The sequence below is a fragment of the Strongylocentrotus purpuratus genome, unplaced genomic scaffold (genome assembly GCF_000002235.5).
Source record: "Strongylocentrotus purpuratus isolate Spur 01 unplaced genomic scaffold, Spur_5.0 spur5_scaffold_19, whole genome shotgun sequence".
NCBI classification, from domain to species: domain Eukaryota; kingdom Metazoa; phylum Echinodermata; class Echinoidea; order Camarodonta; family Strongylocentrotidae; genus Strongylocentrotus; species Strongylocentrotus purpuratus.
The window spans coordinates 26,438,917-26,452,727 of record NW_022145604.1 but is presented as its reverse complement, the minus strand read 5'-3'; the positions used below and the strand labels follow the sequence as shown (position 1 = coordinate 26,452,727).

Genomic DNA, 13,811 nt, shown 5'->3' with positions numbered 1-13,811 from the left:
AGCTAATCACAATCACCACTGTGCTCTCTGTCTTGCCATGGTAGGGTACATTGGGCATACTTTCAAAATTTGACACGTTTCATCTCCCTATATACTGATGTTCAACAAGGAAATAAAAGGGTATCTGTATCTGTCCGTGACGTACAATCACCAGCATCTGGTCGTCGCGTACGTTGGGTTTGGGTCAAAACGCTAAACACGCCTAAATATTGAAGTGTGATTCGGCTACAAGGTTTATAATGTCTAGTGAGTCCAATTTGAGTTTAAAAGTTTTCATATCAGGTGAGTTTCTGGTTTCCTCATCTAGATGATTCCATTCGGGGACGGTCTTGGGGTACAGGGAATGCCGGTAGCAGTCTTTGTTGGAACTAATGACATGGTATTTATAGGTTCCCCTTTGTCTTGTTTTATACCTGCATCTACTTGAGTTAGGGAGCTGGAGAATGGAGATAGGTCGATATGTTGCTGGGTGTTAATCCATGCGTTTTCTTATACAATGCAGTTAGTCTGGCTTTGGTTCTGCGGACTTTCAAAGTTTCCCATTTGACGTTGATAATTGGGTAGAAATCCTTGAATTGAAAATAAAACTTACCAATGCGGGCAGGAAGATGATTACCGGTGTAAGTGAAGCACGCCATAGCAACGAAACTAGGAGGAAAATAATAATGTGAACATCAACCTTAGTATGAGAGATCAAGTGCATATTTGTGCTTTATTTCCACATGAATTCAGCACGGATGAATTAACTCAATGCAAAGACCCAGTCTTTCTAGTTTCATGACAATGACTGAGAATTAAGGCAACATTATAAACATCATCTTGATCACCCTTAATACCATTATCATTAACACCGTAATACCATCATCATTAACACCATTAATACCATTATCATTAACGCCATTAATACCATTATCATTAAAACCAGTAATACCATTATCATTAAAACCAGTAATACCATTATCCTTTACACCATTTATACCATTATCATTAACACCAGTAATACCATTGTCATTAACACCAGTAATATCATTATCATTAACACCAGAATAACCATTATATTAACACCAGTAGTAAACCAGTAATAACATTATCATTAACACCAGTAATACTATTATCATTAACACTATTTAACGTTTTAAACCATTACTTTGCATGCTTCACATGTAAATCATGTAGACTCAAGTGACCATCTCCACTGATTAATAAGTCATGGGGGAATCGGGTGCATTCGAATCATGTTGAAACTCAAACCAGAAAACGATGGAGGGGGAGGGCTGATAGAAACCTACCTGGTTACCATGGTACCGTCAGGAAGCTCGTAGGTTTTGTTGTCAAGGTTGATTCCGATGGGCTCAATGGTGAGTTCCGCTTCCAGCAAAACCACTGGTCGAGTCCTAAAACAGCGAGAAGAGCAAGATTTGTGTTATCACTTTGAAGAACGAGCCAAGAACAGCACCGAAAGGGGTACTGCGGATAGGTGTTTATGATTTGATTTGACTTGACTCTGCTGCAATTATCCATACCTATACATTGACATGTACATGCGTGATATCATTCATCTATTTCATTATGAACATGTACCTATCCAAAACATTTGAAATCAAAAGTTCATCCGTGCAGAACTTTTTTGGCATATAAGTAACCAGTTTATCTTGATTCAATGCAGTTATCTTCATGTTCTATAGGTACATACAGGCGAAACCTGAATCAAGTCAACTTACCTTACAAGAATGGCAGCGTCCGCACTCTCTGCCCCAACCACAAGATCTACATCAAACAAAATTGAAAGAAAAATTCATATAATTTTTGTAAACATTAAGGAATGTGATTAACAAGATGAATAAACAAACAATCACTGCATGTACTCCCACTCATAATGATTAATTATCAAGATTATAAGGGTATATCAAATTTTACGGCAGGAATTGGAGGCCCCACGATTACTGTACAAATGGAGATAGGTGTATGACAAAGTAAGTAGATTTTGAAAAGAAAAAATAGAAAAGATGGCTGCACATAAATTGATTCAAATTGTCTTTCAACTTCTGATTTATCAACTAAGAGATTATTTTTGTATGAATACACAATGGTTTACTTACAAAGTAACTATACATCACTTAGCCTAATACCTAAAGCTTGATCAGTTCTCATCCAAGTTTACAATGCAAGCATCTGCATTATTCTATCAATAAGGATCACAATCCCTTGTGGATGTTATAAATGCATCCCAATCCTTAGTAGATGTTTTCTTACCGGGATAATCGTTTTGGTCCATGTCTTGTCCGCCATCGACCGAGAAACCAAACGTTGTGATGTCACTGAAGCCAAGTTCGGATGGGGTCAACACCTGGAGATGAGCAGATAAAAGATAGAATGGGACAGAGACATGGTCATCAGAATGTCAACATGATGATGATGTTCATGATGATGATGATGATGATGATGATGATGCTGATGCTGATGATGGTGATGATGGTGATGATGTTGATGATGCTGATGATGATGAAGATGATGATGATGATGATAATGAAGACGAAGATGTTGATGATGATGATGGAGATGATGGTGATGATGATGAGGATCACAATGATGGTGATGACAATGACAACGATAATGATGTTGATGATGATGATGTTGATGACGACGACGATGTTGATGAAGATGAAGATTATGATGATTATGTTGATGATAATTTTGCTGATGATGACAATACTTAAGACAATGACGGTGATGATGAAAATGATGATGGTGATGATGATAATGATGTTGATGATGACGATGTTGATGATGATGATTATGATAATAAATAATGTTGACAATGATGGTGATGATGATGATAAATAGATGGATGAATACAGGTAATCAGAACGTCAATAAATAATGAAAATATTAGTAATAATCATTACAATGATTATGATAACAATGATAACAATAACAATCACCCACTCTTAGACTTGGGAAAGTTTTATTTCAACCTCGACTTTCAACTATAAGGTGATAAACCACTTCCAAAACAATCATTGCTAATTTGAATAATTCAACATAGGGCCTTTCACATTTCTGTATCCTATAATAAAGAGTGGTTGGGTAACTTTGTTAACCCTACAAAATTGCCTCTAGTCATTCATTATAACATCTGGATGCAGCAAGGATTTTTTTAGGAGAAATGCTTCAAATAATAAATGAAAGACTATTTTGTTTAAATGATGAAAGAATCTATTTGCATTCCAAAAGCTATATACTCAAAGTTGATACTTCGTAAACTCTGTTTCACTTTCACAATAATGAAACCACAGCATATGTGGTGTATTTGAAATTCAAGTCATTTTTAAATCATCACATCCCCAGTGAGAGTGGATTGGCTTACTCACAACAAGACTAGGGGAGTTAAAGATTTGGTCTTATCGATTCCCACAAGACCCGCTGATGGAAATTCCCCCTTTCCCCCGAGGTTCCCTCTATTTTCTTCACCCTACATGCCAGTGCCCTGCGCAACACTCCCAAAATAATTAATAACTTACACTGGAAGTCTAGCTCTGTTTCCTGTGACTGGTCTCAGCAGGAAAATAGAGAAAATGTTGTAATTTCTTCCCCTAAATCTTGATAGCCAGTTGTGATAAAGACTTCAGACTGTTCCAATTTGGGCATTTTTATGGCATTTCTCGACAGTTTCGAAAAAGAGCAGCTTGTAAACAGGAATAGCAAGTTCAGGCATAGACTTCAGATTGTTCCAATTTACATATTTTTATGGCATTTCTCGTCGGTTTAAAAAAAGAACAGCTTGTTTACAGGAATAGCCATTTCGGATAAAGACTTCAGACTGTTTCAATTCAGGAATTTTATGGGATTTCTCGACACATTTCAGAAAAGGGACAGCTTGTTCACAGGAATAGTCAGTTCAGATAATATACTTTAGACAGTTGTATGGCATTTTTGTCCATGACAATCGGAGAACAACTTGTGACCAGAATATAGCCTCCTCAGATGAAGGTTTGAAAAACTCTCAGAAGTAGCAATTTTATCCATTTCTCACAACTTTTAAGACAATTTTTTTAATTTAAAACTCTATAAATGCATCCATTAGTCTACAACCACAACAACAACAGCCTGAATGCATTATAAACACACTAACTAGATTGTAACTATACTTTGATTGATACAAAGCGATTTCCAAGAAAAATTATTTTAAGGACATTTCTAGATATACAGTTTGAACACACTGTAATCAAATTTCAAGTTTGCAACCACACTTTTGTTGAGAAACCGAAGCTTTTCAGGAAAAAAATTATCTTGGGTAAATCAAACTTCTGGTAAGTTTTTCTACTTTCTGTGGCTTGGCTTGGCAAGCGACTGATGTGGCATTCTTTTTGCCAACACGTCACGTAGGGGTGTTTAGGATAAATATGGCGGGCTTGCGAGATGTGTGTCAGTGATACGAACGGGAAATTCTACTTGTGGGTGGTCTAGGGCCCTGTTTCATAAAACTTGTCATCAATAACAAGTTCCAATATCTGTTATAAGCTGTGATAGAACTTTACCATTTGTTATTGATAACAAGTTTTGTGAAACAGGGTCTAGGTTCTGTAGCTTTGTTCAGTATGGCTCTTTGTCTTCTCAGATGGATTCAGTATGGATGTAAAGTTAATTGAAACTCAGATGTTTTATTTATTAGTGTAATTGAGTAAGTTTTAATTTTGAAGCAATTGCATCAAAAAGGGAAATTAATTGATGAAAATCAAAGATCTTATGTATAACAGAGAGGAGAGGCATGGGCAAGGAATTTTACCTGTAGCAATTTACTTGTGAGAAGGCCAGGTTAGAAGGCCAGGGGAGTGTTTCACAAAGATCCTAAGTAGAACTTAACACTAAGTTGGACTTAAAAAGTATGGACAGCCATTGGAGCCTTAAAATGAAATATATTCAAAAGCAAAAATTCAAGTATTTTAGACTTTTTTATAAATTCCACGTCCAGAACATGAAATCTCCTTGATGATAAAAAATATGAATGATTTGAATCAACATTTTATGCCTTTCAAAATTACTTTTACAAAATATTTTCAAAGATGCTAACGGCTTTCCATAATTTTTAAGTCCAACTTAGAGATAAGTTCAACTTAGAATCTTTGTGACACACCCTCCAGGTCAAGTAGTTTGTATGCTTTCACAAAGATCTCTATACCTAATTCTAACCTAAAACACAATTGCATCCACAACCCTAACACTATCTAAATCGTAACCTAACATCCTAATGCACCCCTATTCCAAACCCTAAACCTTTCCTAAAGATTTGCTTCTGATTTGCATAACGATGAACGTTTAGTTTTCAAAGCTTTATACTTGTATGAATGCTGATTCCATTCTTTAACTTTTTTTCAATTTTCTTTTTTGTTTTAAGCGATGATCATATTGTATAGGACCATTTTACATTGTAAACATTGTGCAATTAGTCCCTGGACTACTTAATTGTATCTTTAATAAACCACATCAACCCTATATACATGTATGTAGCTTTAAAGCTTATCTGCGGTAGTTTATAGGAGGGCTTAGACTGCCCTGCAAGGTCACTGGACAGGTGGTTATCTCATCAATTCAGCTCTCAGTTAACATAAGAAAAAGAGGATCATGGGGACCAATGGTCACCGATTAGTCATTGTTATATAGAGGGCGCAAGTAGCTACAAGTAGTGCAGTGGGCCTTTAACGAAATAAAGCCAAGGGCAAAGGTCATATCATCTTTTACGACCTTCTTGCACTGAGCCATGCACTTACCTGAGACTCTGTCAGTCTAAGTCCTTCTGCGCTGCCATGATAGATGTAAACAACCCCTGAGTTGTCCTCACCATCATAGGGAGCTCCAATGGCAACATCTGAATTTGAGACAAAGGATTGAAGAATTATTTTTTTGAAGCTCTTTAAATATAGAGTTGAGTTCTGGGGCCCGTTGCATAAAACTTACCATTGATGGTAACTTTGCCATCAGTGGTAACTACCATGGAAACCTTGATTATGATTGGCTGTTGTTACCATGGTAGTTGCCATTGAAGTTACCACCAATGGTATGTTTTATGCAACATGCCCCAGGTCATGCAATTGCGTTGATCATCTAGCATATAATTATTGGTGTGTGCTGCAAGGTTCTGGAATCATCAAAATGATAAGAAATTTGGCCCAGTCTACGTAAAGTTACAAGCTTTGTACACAGAAAGATGTATATGGGGCTACACGAACATGTGGCATAAAAATCTGTCCCGATTTTTATGTTGGTACATGCCATATTTAGAATATGAAGGCATTTAAAGAGCCATGCTTTTCAGGGAACATTTTCTCTCTGATGTTCTTCCACACTCGCATAATAACAATGATAACGCTCACAAATTATTTGTCACCTCTTCCCAGAACTCAACCTTCTCTTTAAGTCCTGAATGGTGTACGTATCAGTGGTTGGCTCACTGCTTGTCTATAAAATGTCTCAGGGCCCTGTTTCATAAATCTTGTTATCAATAACAAGTAGTAATAACTGTTATAAGCTACTGAAATCGTTGCATTTGATTGGCTGAGAGCAAATTTGTAATAGAAATGTGACATTTGTTATCGAAAAAAAGTTTGATGAAACAGGGCCCCAGGATTCGATTGTGACTTGTGTGTTTAGCAAGGTGAGATTGAATGTCACTCCTGTAGAGGTTAGAATTATAGAGTATCACCTAAAGTACATGTTTGTCCTTGAGAAAAGCATTATATCTGCACTGCTTCTATCCATCTCAGGGGAAAAAATACTTTAAACATTTTGGGGGCTACTTTTCAAGCTAGCTTGCATGAAAATAACACTCTTTAATTTGTTTTGCATTGAACTCTATGCAATTTTGGGGTACCAGGCCAAGTAGGTTGCTTTATAAGTCATTGTGGTTTGTTCTGCATTGTGGGTATCTCTACATCAAAGGTGTGTGTGGCTGGAATATGCTCCTCAGGGAGTGGAGAATGTGCATAAATTGTACGTGTGGAATCATATGACAGGGGTGATATTATGTCTGTAAAGCGCTTACAGATATCGTAGATGTAAAAGACGCTATACAAACTAAGAACATTATCATCAACATCATCATCATCATCATCGTCATCGTCGTCATCATCACCATCATCATCATTATCATCATCTTCATCATCATTATCATCACCATTATCATCAACATCATCATCATCATCATCATCATCATCATCATCGTCGTCATCATCATCATCACCATTATCATCAACATCATCATCATCATCATCATCATCATCATCGTCGTCATCATCATCATCATCATCATCATCACCACCATCACCACCATCATCACCACCACCATCACCATCATCATCATTATCATCATCTTCATCATCATTATCATCACCATTATCATCATCATCATCATCTTCATCACCATCACCATCACCATCATCACCACCACCATCATCACCACCATCACCACCACCACCATCATCATCATCATCATCATCATCAGTATCTTCATCATCATCATCAGCAGCATCACCCACCATCACCATCACCATCACCACCACCACCACCACCGCCACCAACACTATCATCATCATCATCATCATCATCATCATCATCATTATCATTGTTCACTGGCTTACCATTGAATCCATCTTGGTTTGAGTCACCGATGGATGTGATTGAGAAGCCAAAGCGAGCCCTGATCTTCTTTCCTGTCAGCATTTGAGGAGCTCCTAAGGAATGCTACAAATTCAAAAACAAAGGGCACACAACATACAATTATCTACAGATGCATAAATCGACTAGAGAAAAAACAAGAGGACAGCGGTCCTAATGCTCACCTGAGCTGATAAAAGAAGGGGTCTCGCAATAAGGGACTAGTTTGCTCCCATCGCTTTTGCACCAGGAACATAGGATTTATTGGAACACTAGGGCAACATAGGGGTGCTGTTCCCAAGTCCCCTTTAGGGGCAGGTATCCCATTCAAATAAATTTAGGGTCTTCTTCACATAAAAACGATTCCTACATAGTTTAGCCAGAGTCCATACCAACATTTTGGTATGAAATCATATTTACACTACATGGTCTATCAGAATATTAAATAAAAAATGATGGTACTGGTTTAACCAGGTATTTTGAAGAGATATCCTTGATTCAAATGGAACAATTTTTCTCAACTTTTGACAAAGCGTGCACACATTTTTTAGTATGCCATTCTGGCATTAGTGTTTAAATGGTGGATGTTGAAAGGTACCCCCAAGCTGAAATTCCCTGTCTTCATTATGTCTATTTTTATACAGGCATTGGACTAACTTATGTCCTAGTACCAAAGCATCAATGAGCAATTTGTTAATGTCTATGGAAAGAATAAGGTTTGGTCTTTTAATATTTTGAATGAAAATATAGCATATATATATATATATATATATATATATATATATTTCTAAAATCAGTGGCAGATTTGGGGTAGGGTCACAATCAACCCATGCCTTCTTTTAAAAACTAGTCGTGCATACTTTTAGAACACCGCAGAAAAATGTGCCCACCTTATTGTAGTTTTGTGATGCCTCTCCCTCTTTAAATTTCAGACAGAAAACTATCACATCTGGGGCCTTTCTTATAAAGAGTTGCGATTGATCCAAATCGATCCCAAGTCCTCTTTAAATTTTAATATCGATCACACGTTAGCAGTCCCATATCTCTCAAGCACATAGTTGCGATTAAAGTTGCAATTAATATCAAGTCTTTATAAGACGGGAGCCCTGGACTAAATACTTCTTTCTTTAAAGACCGTCAATACTACTCGGCCAGAAGGAATTAGACCACCCAGCCAGGTCACTGACAGGTGGCTATCTCATCAACTCAGCTCTCAACTAACATAAGAAAAAGAGGATCATGGGGGACCAACAGGCACCGATTAGGGAAGTTTTCTATATAGAGGGAGCAAGTAGCTACAAGTAGGACAGTGGGGCTTTAAACAAATCTGTAAATGGACTATAGCAGTATACTTACATCTGCGTTCTGTAGATACACGTACACCCGTCCTGCTTCCCACTTCTCTGTAGCCGGCTCACGGTTTGTAAACATGGGTGCTCCTACCAGCAGGTCGTCAAGGCTACAAGGTCAAGGGTTAGGGGTCAAGGGTCGAGTGATGATGAAGGGGGAAGGAGGTAGATAAAGGAAATGATCCATTAGTGATTGGAAAATGATTGGGGAAATAATCAATATTTAAATGGGAATGAATGTGTGCATGAAAACTACTCAGGAATTTAGAGACTTAATTTTAAAGTTTCTCAAGTTCATTTCCATTGCAGTACATTGTACCTTTCGAGAATAGGAATGATTCAATTTAAAGTATTTGTTAAAATATTTGAGTCAGCCTTGTAAAGTTAAAGTTGTTAAATTTATTATCAATACTTTTATTCACAAAGATTGGTAAGAGCGAAAGATAGATGACTTGTTGACAATTTGAGGAGACAAAGCTAATTAATTTCGATCTTTGAATTACAAACTGAGGTGGGCTAATAACTTGTAGAAATTAACGGTGTATAAACCGCCCTCGTGTATTAACCGCACCCCTTTTTGTTTTGCCGACTCTGTCGGCAGCAAGCCAGGTCCGTGTTAAAAAACCCATGCGGGAAGGCCTTTCATTTGACTGCGAGGTGCAGCTAAATGTGTAAGATCATTAATGTAAATTAAAAAACAGTAGAGGACCTAGGATAGAACCTTGTGGTATGCCGTGTATAAGAAGAAAATTTGGAGGAATTATTATAAACTACATATAGAAATCTATCAGAAAGATTACTTTCAAACCAAGATGACAGACAAATTTGAGTGTTGTTCTAGTTTCGGAGTGGTGAGTCAACACACCGATTACTGAGCTGGGAGACATTGCCAGGCATAGCGCCAGGTGAAGGGGCATAAATTGAAACTTAAATTTTTTTTTTTTTAAAGTGTGGTTAATACAACGTTAATTACGGTATACTCACCCATCGCCATTGACATCAACAGAAGCAACACTGTATCCAAAATAGGAGACTATCTGCTCCCCAACAACAGGGGTAATGATCTCAACCAAACTCTGGTCAAAGATGGCCACCTGAATGGATACAAAGAAAGGGATGAAATAAGAAATATTTAGCATAATGCAAAGTTTGTGAGTGCTCCAGATATGTAGAAAATATAATGTGATGAAATACTTGCTGCAAAACTGGTGGTCATCGATGATTCCTAAAAGTTTCTGTGTTGGAAAATCGAGGACTGGAAACCATAAAAGTTTCCAATTTTGAAACCGGTGCTTACTGGTGCATGTGATGAAAATATTTGTGTCCATAGTCCTGTAATTTTATTCAATGAAGTTAAGTTTAAATTTCTTAAAAGTTGCTTTTGACAATCCAATGGTTCTTGCCCAACATAGCAACAACTATTGTATGCAACCATGGGTTGTGCTAAAATATGCACCCATATGAATACATATTTAACTTGCCAGTTGGTTAACTCAAAATGATGTTAAAATAATGAAAAACACAACTTCACATCGTGTAAAAAAAAATATTTAAAAAATTATTGTAAAGAACATTTAATAATTTGTAATCACATATCGATGAAAAATGTGAAATAAGAATATTTTTCCAACATCACATCCGTCATCTTCATAGTATTATTATATTCCCGCTTATGATGAAGAAGAATTTCTTAGAATTCTTCTCAATTATCGCTGCAGACCACTCCTCTTAGTACACCTGTTAGCCCTATAAAAACTCTACCTTACTACCGGTAAGCCTCAATAGCTAAGTGTATGTTCATTCGTTCGCACATTACTACTGTCCTCAAAGATATAAACAAGGATCCACTAACCACTGGGAGGGTTCACACAGGACCGAAAGATCAAGTATTTAAAGTTAACTACAAGCCCGAGAAATTTTCCACTTTAACTCGCGTCAGAGTGAGGACCCCCAGTGCTCGAAGTTATCGCGCTGACCCTAAGATCTGTCATGGTTTACAAGTAACTCTGAGTTACTGTAGAGTGCGTCCACACGGTCCCTAATTACAACACAACTTCAGCGTTTAGAACCCTAACCAAAACTCTAACTTTATACACTGTCGTGTGAACCTCACTAATGTTACACATGAAAATCATGCAAGAAGATTAACCACGAGTATGTTCACACAGTCCCTAATTACAACACGACTTCAGCGTTTAGAACCCTAACCAAAACTCCAACATTATACACTGTCGTGTGAACCTCACTAATGTTACACATGAAAATCATGCCAGAAGATTAACCATGAGTGTGTCCACACGGTCCCTAATTACAACACAACTTCAGCGTTTAGAACCCTAACCAAAACTCCAACGTTATACACTGTCTATTGAACCTTACTAATGTTACACATGAAAATCATGCCTGATGATTGGAAGGATGTTCGTGATTTGAGTATTACATAACTCCTGCCACCCTTCTTCCGCTATAGGGGTGGTGTTTCTGACACCGCCTTGCACCATGTCTTCAATGAGCTCTTTCCTGCTTGCCGAGGGACTGTAATGGATCTTTAAAGCCCCACTGCACTACTTATAGCTACTTGCGCCCTCTATTTAAAGCCAACAATGCCTAAGCGGTACCCGTTGATACCCCATGATGCCCTTTTTTCTTATGTTAATTAATGCTGATTTGATGGGATAACCACCTGCCAATAACCTTGCAGGGAGGTCTAATCTATCCATGCCAAACTAATGCAGAGGGGCTGTAAGATCTTAAATCGGCATGTGAGACCAGGGAGGTGGAAAACACCACCTCCCTGGTGAGACTCAGCTAGGATATATCCATTCTTTGGCTTCAAAGGTATTATTCATGATTTAAAGCTAGTATGTAGTTAACTTACATGTATCTACCATTAAATTCTTGTGGAAAATTTCAAGCAAACCATTGTTGATCATTTCTGTTTTCTGTGCAAGGAAAAACTGCTGCAATTATTAATAAATTCTTATTTCAGAGAAATATGTAATTCTTTTCATTTTCTTTGTTATAATATCACAATGGACTGATTATAAGTAAGTAGTACCCTTAACTGATATGATGCCACCAAAATTTGATGAACTGTTAAAAATTGCCACATAATGAAGACAAATCTCAAAGTTAATTGCTATCTATTCCCTTTAAAAAGATATTTCATTAGATAAATAAGAACATACCAGTCCCCGAAGAGACTCCCCCCTAGGTGTACCCACAACGTAGTCTTCAACTCCGTCACCATTGAAGTCACCAAGAGCGAGGGAATAACCTGCAGAGAGAAAGACAGAGAGAGAGAGGGAAAGAGAGAGAGAGGAGAGGAGTGGAGAGGAGAAGAGAAGAGAAGAGAGAGAGAAGGGGAGGAGAGGAGGAGAGGAGAGGAGAGGAGAGGAGAGGAGAGGAGAGGAGAGGAGAGGAGAGGAGAGAAAGAGAGAGAGAGGGGGAGAGAGAGAGAGAGAGAGAGAGAGAAGAGCAGAGAAGAGAGAGAAGAGAAGAGAGAAGGGAACAAAGAAGGCAGAACAAAGAGAACAAGAGAAAAAAGAAAGAAAGAGGGAGATAGATATAAGAACAAAATGAGAGAGTTGGTAAGTAACATTTTTATCATTATTATTATTATTGGATAGAACAAACAACAACATTTCCATTCAAATTGTACCATAAAATCTTCAAAATCAACAAGTTTTACAACAAAAAGTCAAACAATATAAATGTAATTAATAAAGGGTACCTGGAAAACTCAACACTTAAATGAATGACAGATCATAACAGACCATCCATCAATAGCTATAATGATAATGCCTTTTTAATATCCGGCTCCTGACTAATAAATATTAATTCCTCTCTCAAAATGAGACGAAAGTAATTTGCTCGGTCATTATCGAATACAAGAGTAATATGAATAAATACTCCCTTAAGGGTACTTGCCATTAATAAGAATCATAGAAGGTTAGAGAAAGTAAAATAAGTAAAGTATAACCCACTTAAGTTAATTACGCCATTCACACAGATGCATCTAGTTTCAATAGCCACATTAATCATAGACTTTGTCTGCGAATGTTTGGCTTTAAAGACCCTAACCGATGAAAATACAACTTTAAATCAATGGAAAGCTGAATGAACATAGAATACAAATATGAAGGAATTAAAAACAGTTTCCCTTTTAGTATTGCACAAAAGCAAATTAAAACCTTAATATCCGCCCCCCTCCAAATTACGGGTCAACAGGGGTCAAAATCTGCTGCATTTATGGTGACAACAAAATATATAGCTGAGGTGATGAGCCTTGCTTAATTAATGCAAAGTCATTTGAATATATGCATACTCCACATAAGGTCATCAAGTTCATAGCTAGTTTTCAGGTTGACAACTTCCAATTTTCAAATCTGTAGTTATCGAGTTTTCAGAGAGCTGTTACTCCTCTGACAGACACTGAAATAGCATATAATTGATATCATTATAATTTGAGGCTTGTAAGACCTTCTTTGATACATAATTCATCTATTTTTATTTCTCGCTTCCAACAGGAAATGACAAGTAACATAAATATGAAACTATATCTCCGTGGGAATGAAGAAGAAACTGATCAATGTTTGAAGTGATAACAGAGGTTCCTTCATACATACCTGCCAACATTTGAAAATGAGAATTAGGATTTTTTTAGCCATTCAACGCACGCAATACGTTAACTCTCACATCGCGGCACATGATAAAACAAATTTAATTTGGCTTAAGCTTTTAAAAAAAATATTATTTTTTTTTTTTTTTTTTAATTGAAATGTTGAAAAAAACAGAATATTCCGGATTTTG

General features: G+C 37.1%; 1 protein-coding gene across 1 annotated transcript in view; it reads right to left on the bottom strand.

Moving 5' to 3' along the window:
- Positions 1–13,811, bottom strand: part of LOC373206 (alphaP integrin) — a gene marked incomplete at its 5' end in the record, with an annotated part of 60,705 nt that overhangs the window by 13,795 nt on the left and 33,099 nt on the right. The window contains 9 exon segments of the mRNA NM_214477.1: positions 593–648; positions 1,290–1,394; positions 1,722–1,767; positions 2,254–2,347; positions 5,769–5,866; positions 7,635–7,737; positions 9,007–9,109; positions 9,984–10,093; positions 12,188–12,276. Of these exon segments, the coding sequence (NP_999642.1) occupies positions 593–648; positions 1,290–1,394; positions 1,722–1,767; positions 2,254–2,347; positions 5,769–5,866; positions 7,635–7,737; positions 9,007–9,109; positions 9,984–10,093; positions 12,188–12,276 (804 nt within the window).